The 18092-nt window shown below is 42.8% G+C and overlaps 2 protein-coding genes across 3 annotated transcripts in view; both read left to right on the top strand.

The window, feature by feature from the left end:
• Positions 1-2700, top strand: part of LOC134019097 (glucose-induced degradation protein 8-B homolog) — a 51722-nt gene extending 49022 nt beyond the window's left edge. Inside the window, exons 1-5 of one of the 2 annotated variants that reach the window (XM_062459636.1) lie at positions 220-296; positions 744-872; positions 1066-1262; positions 1445-1642; positions 1778-2700. In XM_062459636.1, coding sequence (XP_062315620.1) covers positions 755-872; positions 1066-1262; positions 1445-1642; positions 1778-1951 — 687 coding nt within the window. In that variant the 5' untranslated portion in view covers positions 220-296; positions 744-754 and the 3' untranslated portion in view covers positions 1952-2700. Of the gene's footprint in view, positions 1-219; positions 297-741; positions 873-1065; positions 1263-1444; positions 1643-1777 lie in introns of those variants that run through there. The other variant, XM_062459637.1, reaches the window with a different exon arrangement.
• A 163-nt stretch (positions 2701-2863) lies between these two features.
• slc17a9b (solute carrier family 17 member 9b) lies at positions 2864-11614 on the top strand. The gene is made up of 14 exons (XM_062459582.1): positions 2864-3016; positions 3439-3658; positions 4280-4477; positions 4987-5126; positions 5496-5595; positions 5866-5996; positions 6125-6221; positions 6963-7059; positions 7444-7531; positions 7643-7677; positions 7838-7953; positions 8159-8214; positions 8429-8458; positions 8976-11614. Exons 2-14 carry the CDS (start codon positions 3525-3527, stop codon positions 9152-9154), a joined length of 1401 nt encoding a protein of 466 aa, XP_062315566.1. The 5' UTR covers positions 2864-3016; positions 3439-3524; the 3' UTR covers positions 9155-11614.
• The last annotated feature ends 6478 nt before the right edge of the window (positions 11615-18092 follow it).

Below are 18092 nucleotides of genomic sequence, written 5' to 3'. Positions count from 1 at the left end.
AACGTTTTAGGATATCTGTGTGTAGGTGTGTGTATGTATGGCATGACATGAATAATCAAGCTCATAATCTAGTGTAAACACATTTAAACTCTACTCATTTAAATTGTTTGAATAAATATTCCATGAAAAATATTCTGCTTTCACTGAATTTCCTTTGCGCTGGTTCTATCACCTCGATCAGGCGGTGGTTTAAAGAACCTGGCAACCGCGGAGAGATCCCTTTCTCACCCCTTGGTAATATCGCGAGCAGTGCACATATTTTCAATTGCTGCCGCAGAGGAGTAGCAGCATTTCAGGTAACGAATCTAAAATAACCTCTATTATATTTTAAGACGGAGATGACACACACTAGAATATCAGCACAACATTGCTCCGTTCAATTGTACTGATTTTGGTGTTTTGATGCTATTATATTGACTGAAAAACTGCTTTGTTTTGGTTCTGAAACGAGTCGGGCTTCAATGTTGTTCTTTTCGACGTGGGCCTCAGTACGGCGAGCTTCCGGTGGCTTGTTGTACCTTGACCAGTGGATATTCTAATAACTTGTTTTATTTGCGAAAATATATTTAAGATGCAGACTGCTTGGAAAAATGTATCATCCCTTTGCTTACATTTAGTTAAATGCACCCATACATCGACTGCAGATCTGTCAAAATTGTCAATAAAAAATAAATTAAAAAAAGTTACAGCTTTGAATTCAATTTATTGTTATAATACACGTTATCTCGATTCACCCAATGCAGGACCATTCATTATGAGTTATGCTGAAAAGCCGGAGGACATAACGAGAGAAGAGTGGATGGATAAACTCAACAATGTCCACATTCAGAGAGCTGACATGAACAGGCTCATAATGAACTACCTTGTGACAGGTATGATGCAGAACCACATTTTTACATAATCCTTTCTTTTGTTTAGGTTTAGAAAAAATGTATAGTATCTTATTCTTAATTGTGCATTTTGAACAGCAATATATTTTTTGATTAATCCTAACAACTCTATGCCTTTTAAATCAATAATTCACACTCCCAGTACAAAGTCTAACAGTTATTATGACCTTACTAGAGGGTTTCAAGGAGGCAGCTGAGAAGTTCCGTATGGAGTCTGGGATTGAGCCCAGCGTGGACCTGGACTCTCTGGACGAGAGAATAAAGATCAGAGAGATGATCTTAAAAGGACAGATCCAGGAAGCCATCGCACTGATAAATAGCCTGCACCCAGAGCTGTTGGACACCAACCGCTACCTGTACTTTCATCTACAGGTAACAAAAAGGGCCTCCTTTGATTTATTGATCGTTTGTTTCTTTTCTGCACATATACTTATTTCTCCCTCAGCCCCTTTTGAAGTCTACTTTCATATGTTAGTTTTGTTACTGCATGTGTCACACTTCCCCATGCCTTCCTGCCTCTGACTAATATCTTGAAAACCCTTTCCCCTTTGCAGCAGCAGCACCTGATCGAGCTGATCCGCCTGAGGGAGACTGAGGCAGCGCTGGAGTTTGCCCAGTCCCAGCTGGCTGAGCAAGGGGAGGAGAGCCGCGAATGTCTGACTGAGATGGAGAGAACCCTGGCTCTGCTGGCGTTCGACAACCCTGAGGAGTCACCCTTTGGAGATCTGCTCAACATGTTGCAAAGGCAGAAGGTGAGGTCAAGTGAACACATGTGGAGCCGTGAATTGGAAGGACATATATATTTTTAAACCTAGACATTTGTCCTTGTTTCAATTATTATGACTTTTCCTTGCTTATGTAGCACTGTCTTTTCCATTCCCCTAAAGGTGTGGAGTGAGGTGAACCAGTCTGTACTGGACTATGAGAATAGAGAGTCTACACCCAAACTGGCCAAGCTCCTGAAGCTGCTCCTGTGGGCTCAGAATGAACTTGACCAAAAAAAAGTGAAGTATCCCAAAATGACAGACCTCAGCAAGGGAACTATTGAGGACCCAAAGTGAGAACACCTTTGTACAAAAATGGACACACCACTCTCCTGTTATCTATTTATACTTAAGCAGAGACTGACTCGTGCCAGACAACCCTTTCTTTCTTATTTTTAGGTTGTTTTTTTGCGACTCTTTGATAGACTCTTTGATAGTCTTTGAAAGACAGTGCAAAGTGGATGGTTGATGTTTTAAAGTGACTTTAATGCCAGAAATGACAACTTCCAAGATATAATGCTTTTTTATGAGGTACATTGTATGCTTTGTTCAAGCCTGTGATGTAAAGTTGTGTGATGATTTATCATTTTACATATTTCAGTTATTAGATTTTTTTTTCTGTCAGTCGGCAGGGAAAGTTAACACTGTTTGCATATGAAGGGTGAGAATAAAGCCTAAATTAGGCTTGTAAGACTTATGTATTGACCTTGAAATGGAGTGAAAGAAGGTTTATAGTTGATGCTGAAGGATTGGTTGTTCAATGTGTATATCTGTGTTTTTCTTCTCACAGATATACACATGCTTGTCATCAATGTTAGAAAATGGTAAAAGCAGGAAAATCTTAATGCTTGACTTTCCACTGAGCTGGGTCTTGCTTTTCATCCCGTGTCATCTCTTGACAACACTATACAATGATGTGAATTCATATCTGCCTGAACTTATAGAGGGGACAGATAAAAATATATACATTTTTTGGAACAAAATCTTGTTGGAACCATGTTTTGCTTAGCTGATATTATTTTGCAATAAAATCTAATTTAAAAGTAGATGTGTTGATTTATAATCGCAAGTCTTGACACAAATGTTTTTAAATTTGCAAGGCACCATAAGGGCCACGCAACATTCAAGACGACATTGTGGGGTGTTATGTAATTCTTGGTTCCTCATCTGACCAATGCCAGCTCAGCTGAGCATCCGGCACGGGAGCAGTAACTGAAAGTACAGTAGCCTAAAGGTACTGCGCAGCATCGCTGCCTTGCCTGAGAAATACTGACAACAGCCAACCAAGAGCATCAGAGAAGACAGTATCATCATCCATCTGTCAAGGGCAACGCCAAGCGTAAAGAAAACGACTGAATCATGGTATCTTTTCAATCTAGTCTACTGTTTTACTATGTAATCATATCGGAGCTGTAATGCTTTCATCTGACATGCTGGAGCGCTTTTTATGTTTGGGAGAGACATGTAAGGGAATCGATGGAGTTCACTCCCTTTCATATACACGCTGTTTAAAAAAGACTGAGTCACGTCTTTACTTCCTGAACAAGGTTGCCCTACCGATGGCTAGAAGAACTGCGTGTCTGTAACTGGAAACTGACACGTGGATTATCAACCCTCAGAGGCAGCACCGGGGAAAACAGATTCTCTCCTTAGTTCTGTCTCATCTTATCCCGCGCGCTTCTCCTCCTCACCACACTGTAATGTGACCAGATATGAATCTAATCGGAAGGAAATTATACGCCAGTTTCATCCGAATGTAAGGCTTTGTTTTTGTCATATTTCAGTTCTGCTACGTTCTCAAAGAAAGCGCTGGATTGTGAACTTGGGTAGCCAACGGAAAACGTCAGTAAATATTTATCCCTCTCGTTGAATGGCAATTCTTCAAAAACATGGAAAGAACTCTAGTCCAGATTTGGTCTGTCTCAAAGAAAACCACGCTACAGATAAAATCGGTGCCGCTGGATGTCAGAAGAAGGGGTCTGAACTGAATACGAACTGGTCAAGGTAAGGTCATTGCAAAGTATTAATGGCAACAAATGGAAGGATGTTTGTGGCAAGTATAAACTAGATTCATTGCAAAATTGCCGATGAGGGCTGTTGATGGCAGTAATTTGCACCTTTTTCTTAATGCACATTTACGTCCCATTTTGACGTAAGCATGCTACTCAGCATACACCCATGTCTGTGTTTGTTACTTTGTAACTTCCGTAAAGTTAAGTTAGACAGTTATCAGGCACATATAGCCTACCCATTGACTTCTGAAATGGCTGTCAGCTGGTGGTCCCGAGATGCATAAGCAGTTGGCCTAGTGCACTCAGTTTCTTTTTCGTATTTAGACTGTTCCTGTGCTGAATAATTTTAAGAAAATGTAATGATGCCACAAGATGTGTTGACATATACTTAACTGAATTCACGCTAAATTTTGAAACAGAACATAACCAGTTGGCCCTGTTAACTGAAATGCAATTTAAACCAGTTTGTAAACCTGTATTTCCATTATACTAAATGTAAAAAGGGTTCAAAGGGAATTCTCTCACACATTCCTTCCACTATTACAAGCCGGCTTACACACTACCTAACAAACAAAAATATATCATTTAATTTGTAAGTCTTTCCTCTGTACAGACCACTGGCACGAATATGGACAGTCGTGCTGCTGTTGGGGACCTGCCTGCTGTACTGTGCCCGTGTCGCCATGCCCATATGTGCGGTCAGCATGGCAGAGCAGTTCAGCTGGAGCAAGAGGGAGACAGGCATGGTGCTGGGCAGCTTTTTCTGGGGCTACTGCTTCACCCAAGTCATCGGGGGTTACGTCAGTGACAGGTGGGTGATGATTTTGACCAGTACTCCACACACTGTGTGCGTTGGTCTGTTTGCACTAATGGAAGGCAAATACTGGGTTTGGGTGTGAACTGTCAAAAGAAAAGATAATTTTATAATAATGCATCCTACAAACATCTTTTTTTATGGAAACAAGGTCATTGTTTGATGTGAATGTTTGCAGAAAAGCACTAAAAAACTGACTCAAAAAGCAGCTCTACCAACTGCTTTTGGTGGGTGAGGCCCAGGTGCCAGCATCATTGCAACATTGCAAACATAATGATATCACAGTTAAGACTTTAATAGTGTTGCACTCCAAGCTGCATGCTTAGGGAAGACACGCATGGTTATCTATTACTCAACAATAGACATTTCCAGATGGATGTATGATTCTGCACTAGTCAGGGGAAACCCTGTACCCACAGTTGTTGAGTATGTGTCCCTCCACTAGGTTGAAAGATGGGATGGAACAGTGATCCGAGTATTATGTGCTATCATGTGTCTGCTCTCAGGGTGGGGGGAGAGAAGGTGATGCTGCTGTCAGCAGCAGCCTGGGGGGCTATGACAGCCTTTACCCCGGTCCTGGCCCGCCTCTGCAACCAGCCCATCTTCTCCATGACACTGGCTCGCTTCCTGATGGGGCTGCTGCAAGGTGAGGGGGAAGAGCTACCCTAATGCCACATTGATATTTCAGTTATGAGGATAGACTGACACGAGACAACCTTCTTAGATAAGGGTTTAGTTGTATTCAAAGCATCTGACTGTAACATTGGGAATAGCTGTCATTGGTTAAGGTTCAGTTTGGTTTTGTTTGCAATTAACCTCAGGGCTATTGTAAAACCTGTCTATGCATGGTCAAGATAAGAACATTTTTGCTGTTGACTTTTCTGTGAACTAGGGAACCACCCTGTAATTTAGGATAATGTTATGTTCTGAGTCTGCTCTTCCATTTTTTGTTGGACTTAATCCTTGTATTTTACCTTGAGAATACAATACATAATCTTCTTTCTCAAATATGAAGGTGTGCACTACCCATCGCTAGCCAGCCTGTGTTCTCAGAAGGTGGTGGAGAGTGAGAGGGGCTTCCTCATGAGCACAGTTGGCAGTGGTTCCTACCTGGGGTGAGTCTGCATCACACATCCTGTTTTCACAAACACGGTTGGTCTTTGATGCTTACCTGGGGCCAGTCTTATGGTTCACCTCCTACTGGTTATTGATAAATCAAATCAGGCTCTGCTGATCAACCTACAGGTACTACAGCATGGTTTGACTACTGTCTCTACAGTAACAAGCAATCCATCCATCACCAATGCTGAAAAACCTGTCGTGGGACATTTTGGAAACAGCTTTGAAGTTTGCATGTGGCTTTTATTGTTTCCTGTCTCCTTTAGAACGCTGGTGATTGGAGCTGCTGGTTCCCTCATGTTAGACCTGTATGGCTGGGAGAGTGTCTTCTATGCGTCTGGTCTGCTCTCTGTCCTTTGGGCTTACTGCATGTGGAAATATCTACTCAAAGGGGAAGGTAAGTGGTATGTGAGGAGTTGTGAATGTACTCACATTGCCTTTGCTGCATCTAAAAAAATACTTCTAAGGCTAGTTTGTATTGTTCTAAAGAGAGATCCATACAGACACATTGTGTGTGTGTTCCAGGACCTATCATCACTCTAGAGTCTCTGGGTAGCGGGGGGATTCAGTCCAAGCTGTCCAGGAGACACTGGCTGCGCCTCTTCAAACAACCTGCTGTCTGGTGAGATAAGAAGCAGAGTCAATGGGGAATTCTACTGTCTGTTCATTCGTTCGCTTTTGGATTGGCTCGTGTTTGGTTTGATTGTGTCTCCGTCTGTCTGTGTGGGTGTGAATGGCAGCCTGTGTAACTGGGTTTAGATGAATGAGCAGTTTACCTTCTCTGTGTTTAGCTGGGTTCAGTTGCAGACCTATTACTAATTAGATAAAGCCCGTATCTGTACCCAGGAGAGGAAGCCAGGCGGTTGAGTCTGTGGTCAGTCAGCTCAGCTATCTGCTGATAAAATGGTCTCAGATAATGAGTTCATTCATGTCCTCTGTGCTCTGTCTGGTCTCTGAGGGAAAGTTATTTATAGAAGCTCTTGGCTGTGCCACTGATCTGTGCTCTTTTACCTGACTTGAAAATATGCGTTTGGTTTCATTCTCTTTCATAGGTTAGCTTTTCCCTCAGAGTAAAACAACCCCTGAGTTTCTAGAAGGGTGCTTGTGTGAGAAAGTGACGTTCTCAATGTCACACAAAATTGCATCTCTGAGAAACTAAAGATAAAAATGGTCACATTACCGTCGACCCACCACACAGAATGGTGATTCTTACAGTGACTTGCATTTTAATTTACTGGGGATTGGGATCGTTTTTCAAACATGCCACAGTTCTTAACAGGAACCACTATTGTGTAGCTTTTTAATAAGATGATCTGGGACATGCTGGGTGTCACGTTTTATTTAATCTAAGTTTTCCTTACAGTGCTGTTATTGTCACCCACCTTTGCACGGCGAGCACCTTCTTTACACTGTTGTCATGGCTTCCAACCTTCTTCAAGGATACTTTCCCAGAAGCCAGGGTAAGTATGTTAGCCCCTGCTCTCAAAGCAAAAGCAACCTTTATACAACAAGCATGGCGTGACAGAACTAACAGGCAGGAGAATTAGATCAAACCAAGGAAAACGAGTTTGAGGAGGCTACAGTAGTTCTTACTATTTGAAATGTTTAGGGCAAGGTTAAGGACTGTCAATTTGAGTCAGCACAGTAAGGTTTAACAGCAGAGTGTACTATTACTTCACAGTTTGTAGCACCCAATGGTTATCCAGCGGTGGCCACTATAAACAGCATTACTTTTGCAGTACTTTTACAGTCACCTTAAGGGATAGACTGGTAATGTCCATCCTACAGAGCTTGGTGATCCGTGTTAAAGCATTTCCTTGTGTCTTTTTGTTGTTCTCTGTCAGGGTTGGGTGTTCAACGTGGTCCCCTGGCTAGTGGCCATCCCCTCTTCCCTCTTCAGCGGCTGTCTCTCTGACCACCTCATCAGCCAGGGTAAAGCAATCCTTTCATTTGCATATGGAAATACAAGACGACACATGTGGAGTGTCATCTAGCTGCTACTTGACTCTTTTCTAACTCTTGTTTCCCACTCTCTTCCTCTAGGTTTTGATACTGCTGCAGTGAGAAAGTTGATGCAGGTATTGTAGCTGGTTTCAGCTTGTGTTGTATTACACTGATGGTCAGATGGAGTTTTAACCTTAATATGAGCAACACCTCCCTGAATGAAGGAAACCTTGCCACTGCAATCATGCCCTAAACTGTAAGTCTTGGTGTGCTCTCTCCATCTCCACGTGTCAGTTCTTCTCCATGGGTGTGTCCAGTGTGTTTACCCTCCTGCTGTGTGGCACCTCCACCTTCCCCTGGGCCATAGCCTTCGTGTCTGCCACCATGGGCCTAACCACCTTCAGCCACAGGTACTGATGCCCAGGCCCTCACCCTTGCGCTCAAACCACCTGGCATGTGATGCAACTTTCCAGGAGCTGGCTGTTGTATCTGTATGGACACAAAGGCCTTTAGGGAACGGTGTTGCTATGCTGCTGTTCTATTAGTCTTATCACTTTATGACTCCATATTCAAGTTAGTGTTTTGTAGGAACAGTTTTCTTTGTTTGTTTTGTAGTGGTGTGTCGGTGAACGTTCAGGATCTGGCTCCGTCTTGTGCTGGGGCTTTGTTTGGTACGTTTTAAGGTTCCAGTTAAATACTTTTAAAAACTAAAATGAAAAGAAAACTATATATTTTATGTATTGTATTATTGCTTGGTTGGTGTCACCCACCTGGTGATTCACCTCTGCTCTTCCAACATCAGATTTTGAAAAATGTCTGTTGAGTTAATGCACCTTATGAACATGAGTAGGAGGAACATTAATGAAGCATGTCTCTTTATTGCAGGAGTTATGAATACTTGTGGTGCTTTCTCGGGTGAGTTCCTAAGTTTGAGTGAAAAGTGTTGAGAAAATCTGTGATTAATCTTTCACCAGCAGCACGGCCATTGTCTAGCCCTTTTGTGGGGGCAAAAAAAATATTAATTCAAATTTCTGAAGGAAAAACTTTGAGCTGTGTGTCTGCTGTCAGTCACACTGGCACCAATTTCCATGATGCAGATTTCATCATGGAACTGTCTGATGAATAATAGAGAGAATAGGAGATACAGTTACTGCTCCTCTGGGAGACCAAGAATTAGCTTTTTGTCATTTCTCTTCCAGTTATTCATGCAGCATACAGCTGGGAGAGGAGTATGTTCCTGAAGCATTAGCATTGAGTAACTATGCTTGCATATTAGTGAAGTTCAGTGCTGCTCTGAAGCCATTACTAGGCTATAGCTGTACGGTGCGTAGTATCAAGAGTGTTACATGGATTTGTATTGTTTATGTTTGTTGGTCTGGTAGTGTGTGGTGTTAGACACACAGGTCTGAGCGTGTGTGTGTGTTCCATGCAGGAGTTCTGATGGTATATTTCTCTGGATACCTGATTGAGACCACGGGTTCATGGGCAACAGTGTTTGCCCTCATCTCTGTGGTGAATCTTCTGGGCCTCTGCACCTTCCTGGCCTTCGCCGAGGCCCGCCGGGTCGACATCGACTCTGCCAAGGTCCGCTACCACAACATTCACATCTGACAGAGTCCGTCCTGGGTCAGGCCCACAACCAGCACCCTTAGACCAGATCCTGAACTGTGGGAACATATGACGTGCTGTCATACCAGAATATGAGAGCACACTGAATCCTCTCGAGTGCCCTGGAATGTTACTGAACTGCCTTTAACATCCCCCCGGGTTAATTCATAACTTGAAACTATTATGTAAATATGTGTGTTACCATCCAAAGCTGGCCCATTGGCCTGTGAGAAAGGTGAGTGTATTTCAGTTCTAGTCAGACCCATGCAGAAAGTGTGTGATCCCTTCATGACTGCTTGATTATCACAGTGTTGTTCTTTAGGGACATGGTTCTTGTTCACTCTTGATGCTCGGCCATTTCTGACTGTCTGGACTGAGACTTAAGTTCAGTCATGGAAATACTGACTGAAAGTCACAGCGTAGACAGTTTACTGTGATCTCATTCTCTCCACACCCAAACCACATAGGGAGCGACACAAGTGTTAGTCCTGTCAGCTCTCTGGCAGTTGGGACAGACCAAGATGTGATGTATTCAGAGGAAGGAGAAGTGTGTGTCGGAGGGGTGAGGGGGTGCGAAAGCTGTCGCACCTGGAGGGTTCTAGTCCACTGTCCACCTCTCAATTCTAGACGGGACTTGTTTGTGACTGAAACCTAATTACCAAGTGACTAATTACCAGCCCCCCCTCACGTCCTGCTCAGTTCACCTGCTATGGCCCCCATCTCCATAGTTACAGGTTTGTCATCTCATTGTGCGTCACTGGGCTTTGTTATGGCTGCACAGCACCAGCTTCAAAACCTTCAGTTTCAGTGTCAAATATTTTGAAGACCAAATTATATAAAGTTTCTATTTAATTTTGTTTATATTATTTTTACAATCATGCATGATGCATTCAATAACAAATACCTCACATCAGTTTGGATTACTTATATTTATAATAATTATCAAATAGATCTGTCAAGTCTTATCATATATATGAGATGAAGTGTATGACATGCTGTAGAATGTAGCAATAGCCTGATGCTGCCCTTCCTAGCCTCCTAACCATCTGAAGGCCAGTCTGAAATTCTCCAGGGGTCACCTGCTTTTACTTTGCCTTTCATCGTTGTGCCTCATTTAATGGAGGCCTAGCTAAAGGACAGGCATATAGGGATAAAAGGCGTGTTCAATTTAGAGATTCTATCATGTTGTGGTTACTTCATAGTCAAGACAGGAAGTGTGGTCATTAGGGAGGAGAGACCATAACTTCCATATCAATAGGAATGTCCCTGTTCAGTTTCTCACTGTTCTTTCCAATGCTTCAGATGCAAAATATCTCTGTAGTCTCTTACCTTCTCTACCATCCCCATCCAACACAAGCCCAATACCTGACTGCTGTGGTGCACATAACTTATGAACACGTATTTAAAGATCAGTGAAGATTAGGAAATGCATATTTGTGTCAGGTCTTGGGACCTCCTAACTTGTCTATACACTTTCAATCCAATGTATTTATGATAGTCTTTAATACATGGTTAATTGTATGGCCTTCTGTTTCATCAGTACCAGATTATTCTAGATATGTATTATGTCAATTTTCTTACTGTACCATTTGAGCTGTTCATGTGTTTTCAGTGAAGTCAGAGCACATTCGCAAGCTGTCTCCAATGGTACTTGTCTGCAGAGAGAGTAGGCTGGAAATGTTGTGTATAAAACTGTTAATGTTAGCTTGTAAATAGTCTTTGACAGTTCATATAATTTGGCCCCTCCTTACCTTCCAAGCCTCACTGCAAAGGCAAAAGCAACATTCAATAGAAGGTTACTGTATTATCGTAGTATTTAAAGATTGGCAGCTGTGTTATGGGAACCGAGTTACCGTGACATCATGACAAACAGAAGACATGTTACTGAAGACATACATTATCCAGTATACAGACTCAGTTAATGTAGGATGGACAATTAAGCAATAAATTGGTAGAATGACGCATCGCTAGTTTGAAACTGCTATGTATAGATATATACCTGTAGTTAATCTCATAATTTATATTTCTGGTTTAATGCAGGAAGTAGGATGCATACAAATAACAAAGGTTACTTTACAAGATCCCTATTCATTGTTGATTCCTCTGTAGTAGGCAGCTTTAAAGGAAAAAAGCTTAGTAATTACATTAATGCACTTCAGCTGCTTTAATTGTATGGTCAGAACACGTTCATTACTTGTCTGATTTCTGTTACTTTGCTTTATGATGTTTTCATTCCTGCCGGATACTTAATTAACAAGACACAACACTGTTGTAATGCACCAACTGTGTTGTAAGTTACTGAAAGCTTTGACAATATTTATTTTGATAAGATAATGTATGATATGTTATACAACATTTATTTAAAGTTAAATTGGAAATAAATGCAGTGTTCTACTGCTACAAAGATGTATTTGTATGCATATTTTCTTGAATTTTTAAATAAAATCTATTTTGTCAATTGTATTGAGTTGATTGTGCTGTGGTTCTTTACTTCATTCCAGAGGAGGTGCCAGCCGGCTTGGGAAGACATCAAGTAATACCAAACTGTAGTATTTGTTATTTCTTTACTTGAATCCCCATTAGTTTTGCCTCAGCGAATCTAATTTTCCTTGGATCCACACTTGGTCATGGTGTACTGTCCCTCTCAGGCCACTGAGAGGCAGCACGGTGCCAGTAATATGGGTATGTTTGGCTCATTTGAAGAAATACTTTTATAGACTACTTGTACAGTCAAAACAAATATGCATGTCCCACTGTATATAACTTATGAAACATGAGGTAAATTTTTGTGTCTGTGAGTAATTGAGTTTAGCATACTTGTGGCAGGTATTGGTATCCCCCCCCCCCCCCCCCCTTGTCACCATATAGGTAGTGTACAACCCGTCCAGCAACTTAAACCATAGCTGTTACAAATAGATGCCTTAAAGTAACTTGGTCAAACCAGGTAGAGTGTAAGTGTTTGCGTGGTTCAGTTGTGATAGTAGATTTTCTCTGTTATTGGTGCAGGTCTGTCCCATTCACACTTCCCGTCCACTACAGGCGCAGCTCCCCAGCCCAGGCCAGTGGGACTTAAGGGGTGGCACCATATGGCAGGACACTGTGTGCCATGTTGGCTAGCTGGCACCGCCAACTTGTGAAGGGCCTGACGCCAGTCAACCCAGCCCCTCTCACGGGACTCAACGGCTCAGGTTACCATGGAGACGGGTGGCTTGCGCCCATTGTTGTGACAATGGGGAAAAGGGGAGGGGTCACGGATCATGATGTTTGTACTGTAATTCCGAATCCAGAAGAAGTCAGTGAAGGTAGATACACAGAAAGGCTCAGCCCTACTGTTAGAGTAGGCTGCCAGTCCCTCCATGAGGACTTTCACAGTGACAGTAAATGACGGTCTTAAAACACTAAAAGACATAATCATGATGAGTGGCTTGCTATTTAATTAGTGGAATGAAGCATTGGAAGGGAAGAAAAGAGGGGAGGAACCTCCCCTGTGTTGAGGGCCTGGTGGAGACTGGGACAGTAACCCACCAAGGCCCAGGCCGTCAGAGAGCCACAGATACATGTAAATGAAATAGCCCCATTAATTAGTAATTAACATCAAGTTAATGACAATGTCACCGTGTCGCCGTCTCATGCCTTGTCCTTCCTCCGTGGCGGAGGGCCTCTCTCTCCCTCGTCCCTGATACGAATGCTAATTAGCGTAGCGCCAGGAAGGACCCTCTTACAAAACTAACGACATCAAGGCCCAGTTAAAGACACTGCATTGTGTGTGCAGGATTAATAACTCACTAGTAATGGATCAGAAGGCATTATAAGTCTGTAGGTCCTTTGAGACTCTTTGTATTGCAAGGCTTCAGCAGTTTTAGAGCTAATTGTGTTGTGCCTGTTAGCCCGGCGTAGGTCCCTCTCCATGACTGCACATCAATATTTTTTACATTAAATATTAAAGAAATACTATAAGTATCAAATGACAGTCTCCCACACACACTGAGATCTCTGAATTCCGGCTTTGATTATGTTCAAAGCTTGAGCGTTAATGTTCCCACATTTGTTGTAGGTTCCCCACTGTTTTTAAATCTGTCCACTGCCAGTCCTATTGTCTAAATTGACCCCATTCAATGGAAACGTTGGTTACCACTGTCTCTGTGAGCTGAGATGAAACATGTTTACACTATGAACACAGCGGTGTCTCTAGAAGGGGGAAGACTCTCAACTCGAACATTATACACTCCCATGCAGCAGGTTGCATCCCATGTATGCAATGCTCTGCTGACTTATACCTCTTTCTACTTCTCACTAGTTTTACACACACACACACACACACACACACACACACACACACACACACACACACACACACACCCACACATTTAGGCAGATTTTTGTCAATTAAACTCCATCAGCTGTTTGCCTCCTGCTAGACATATGGCCTCTGTTAAATATAAAGAGCAAATGGTCCAGGCATTGAAAGGGGCAGCATTTTAATAAAACCCTCCGGGACAGGACCCACACACCTGCGCTTTAATAACATGAAATCACCGTCGGCCCGGTGGCCAGATGAGGACAGCCTGGTGTGTGTGTGTGTGTGTGTGAATGTGTGTGTGTGTTTGTTTGTGTGTGTGTGTGTGTTTTCCCCCCTTTAATATCTCTGCATCCGTCTTCTCCCATCTTTGTATTTCTCTTCAGCCCTCCTTGCTACAGGGCAGCTCTGCTGTTTCCAAAAGACAAATGAACCCTCCTGGCATCTGTCTGCTAGCACAGTCAAACTGCTATTCATGCTAATAATTGTGAGGTTATATCTAGTTCAGTAAACGACTATGAAACTACTTGACCCGCTGCATATGTACTCAACAACTCATCTTAGGGGGAAGTCCTGCATTGACCCCACAGGTGTGTCTGTTTGACCCCACAGGTGCATCTGTTTGTGTCTGCTTGCTTGACAGCCAAGCCAGAGGAAAAACAGGATGTCACTCCAGGCAGTCCTTAGAAATGGGCAATTGATATTGAATGATATTCTATGGCTTTATCTGAGTTAGAACCACAGAGACACACAACCCAATATACCTCTTCCCTGAAGCCAGTGAGAGGGAGAGAGAGAGAGGTAGAGAGGAAAGGGACAAATACATTTATGAGGAAAACATTCACTTGAAAAATATCCGTAAAATACATTAGTTTGTACATAAGCAAAATAGATTTTTTGTTTTGCTAAATGAATTACAGCCACAGACTTCAAGAGTCGGTAATAGAAAACTTTCCATCTGAACAAATATAATTTTAGAAAACAATATTGGTGCATATCCTCTGGCATAGAGTCATCGTATGTTCAGTTTTGAAATGAATGTGTAAAACAATCCCTCACAAAACAATGTGTAAATACTGGCAGTAATCGTGCCACTGCAACTGTAACCAATTACATATTTATTCAAGAGGATTGTCTTCAGTTACATTATCAAACATTATTTATCGTTAAATATTACAAATCTTGCCTCACCAGGGACAGATACCAGTAATACCCATTACTTTGATTATAACATTGTAATATTATGTTAATTAATTAATGTCGTTTTGGTTGATCTGTCATCAATCTTGCCAAACTAAGCTACCCACTACATTAGTGAATATTCTCCCACAGACGTGAATAAACAGAGGATAAAATATAATTGTTCATGGCTCCATCGCTTTTTCTCTAAAAGAGGCTAATAAACGACGGCATTGTGTGTCTGCATTCAGGAGGAGGTTAAATACCCCCTCCCATTCTCCACCTCTCCACCCCTCCACTCTTGTCTTTTTCAGCCCTCCATGGCTTCACACCGCTCACATCTCCACACCACCAAAAACCCCCACCTTTTTCCCTCCTCTCTCTTTACTAAAGTTTGGCTGTCAATCAGCTGTGGCCTCGGGCAACAGGCACTGATGAAAAGACCCCTGAGACAAGGAGACCCAAATTAGATTTCAATAAGGACATTGAATATTCATATCGGGGAAACATCTAAAGGTAAATGTTTTTTGATCTCAGCGCACAAATATCACTTGTGTGCATTCCCAGGTCCTGGTGCTCTGGTTCCAAGTGTATTTTTCCTCGGCAGCCCGGTCCGGCCCCAGCCCTGGCCTCAGCTCGCTCTCTCCTCGGGGGGATGCGGTGGAATAATGATGACAGAGCTACAAAGGAGAAAAATAGGCATAATGAATGTTTATACTAAAGGGACCCAATAGAAAGGGCACCCGTACTAAGTATTCAGTAATTAGTATTTAGCTGAAGTTGATCGCTACACACATACACATGGACACACTACATACACGCAGTAATACACACACAAACAAAAACACACTCGCACAGACGTGAGGCAGGGCCACTGGGGCACAAAGTCATTTAATCTTAAAAACTTTAGACGTGCGGAAGGGAACGTCCCCTGACAGCTAGAGTCACAACTCAGTTTCACTTCTCCTGTCAACGCTCATACTTTTTTTTCTCCATTGACTCAATTTTGTTATTTCTAGTTGAATGTCAGCTGAATATACAATGTTTATCTCCACCAGTTCTTGTTAATCTTTTATAAGGGAAGAATAAACCACTGAAGGTTTAAAATATGTCTCCATTATCTATACTTTAACAGATGTGGTCTCTGTTTATGCCCTGTTAAATAACATATATACTGCATATCATTCAATTAAAACACATTTTACAAATCATTGTACAGGCCTGAATCAGTGGACACTGCAGTTTTCACTGTAGGGAAAACCCTATTATATAAAGATACAGTACATCTCCCTAATCACCTATTGACTGCTGTCTCAAAGCATGGGTCAGTGTGTAGGCATAAGGAGGGGAGGGGCATTGCCTCAGGCACTTTATCCACAGAGAGTCCCCCCTGCTTGGGTAGATGCTGTGAGGAGAGTCCCTTAACGAGGCTTGGGGGTAGGAGCACCATCTCCTGATGTAGAGACTAAGATAATAGTTGCTTATAGTAGAGATCAGCATCCATCGTAATAAATGCATATCTGTTGCAGTCACTGTTTTCCTCATAACATGTCCTCTCTCTCTCTCTCTCTCTCTCTCTCTCTCTCTCTCTCTCTCTCTCTCTCTCTCTCTCTCTCTCTCTCTCTCCACTCTCTTTTTCTCTCCCTGCCTCGCTCTTTCTCTCTACTCGAGGATGGTGGTCACTCTATTGCCAAGCAATCTGTTCTGTCATGTTCACACTTGCATTGAGACACACAGATTTGGTTTGGGTTTTTTCTGCCGTTCTCAGACCAGCTGTAACTCCATGGCTCCCTGGGTCGCAGCCCCATCAGGTGAGGCTCACCCAGACACAGAAGATTCCAAGTAAAAACATCATCACAGAAGGAGAGCTGGAGTGTGTGTTTGTCTGCGTGTGTGTGGATGTGTGTGTGTGTGTATGTGTTGAGTCTAGGCCCTGTGCTATGGTGCTGTGATGCTGAGTGTCACACTGTTTCAGCCAGAGGCAAGCAGCCAGAGAGCCAGCTGTGGAACTGACAGGTAGCTCTGCCCGCCATACTCACCTGCGCTGGTCCACACACACACACACACATACACACACACACACGCACACACACACACACACACACACACAACCTTCAGAGCCTGGGGTTGCAAAGCATACAGGCACCCTTTTCTATTACACTACACATCCACAGTCTCCAAACTATGGTACAACCTGCAGACAGTCCCCTCCTCTCTCTATGTATGTACAAAGGGTGGCAGATACGTAGTCAGTCGTGTGGTATCAATGAGTGGATGACATCATCACACATCCTATACTAAATGCACTTTATAGGAAATCCTGTTTCAACACTCATAGGAAGTTAGAATTTTGTCAGCTCCTCAATATTATATAACGTAAATGTGATTCTTAAATATCATTATCATTATTATTGGGGATATTAATATTTGTGTAGATACTTAATCAGACACCTTAAATGTTTCAAATGCTACAGCGTAGTATGTAAAGTATATGTGTGTATGAGTGCTTAGTTCCATATCATGTAGGTCAGTGAGTACATGCAACATCGCCACAAGCAACTGAACTACTGATCCATCCTGGAAACCTGCTGAACTAGCCTCAGGAGATGTAACACCTTCTGCCACACCTAGCACACACACACACGCACACACACAGTCACACACACACACATTCAAACACACGTAGCCACACACACACCTGCACAAACACACACGTGCACACATAAACACACACACACACCTAGCACACACATGCACACATGCACATGGACACACACTCATTTGTAAACACAGACACACAAGTAGTGAAAGATGCCATGTGTATCCAGGTGTCTGGCTGTGCTATAGCACCCTTCAGATGTCACAACGGCAGAAATCAGTCGTCAGAACAGGGAAGAGAAGGTGGCTGCAGGCGGCGCACATGTGTTCTGTTGAGATGTAAGTGTGTGAGTGTGTGAGTGTGTGGGTGTGTGAGCGTGTGAGTGTGTGAGTGTGTGAGTGTGTGAGTGTGTGGGTGTGTCTTAGAGGTGCAGTGTATTCTTAGAGGGCAAGGGGTGGGAAAAACAACTTGAGGAAAAACACCCAAATGGAGAAGATAGAATGACAAAGTGTGGACAATGACCACTGCCACCTTGTCTTGTTTATTTCCATCGAGACAGCAAGAGGTAGGGTTAGGTATCCCAGTTCCTGAGATGTGTACAGCATTTTGATTGGCTTGCTCCATTGATCTGGTCTGATGGGTATCGATCCAGTGTTCTGATTTCATCTCAGGATATTCAGCCCAACAGTATTCATCATCACCCCCCTTCTACCCCACACACACTCCTTTACCAACACACTTTTTTTTGGTTCAGTCGTGCGGCCAGATGTCCAAGTTGACATAGCGCTTAAGGCGTTTGACTGGATGAAACAACGCGCTGGCTGTGGGTAAAGAGGGATTAAAACAGGGCCCGAGGCCCTCGTGTT

The sequence above is a fragment of the Osmerus eperlanus genome, chromosome 4, assembly GCF_963692335.1.
Source record: "Osmerus eperlanus chromosome 4, fOsmEpe2.1, whole genome shotgun sequence".
NCBI lineage: Eukaryota > Metazoa > Chordata > Actinopteri > Osmeriformes > Osmeridae > Osmerus > Osmerus eperlanus.
This window is presented reverse-complemented; position numbering and strand designations above follow the sequence as displayed.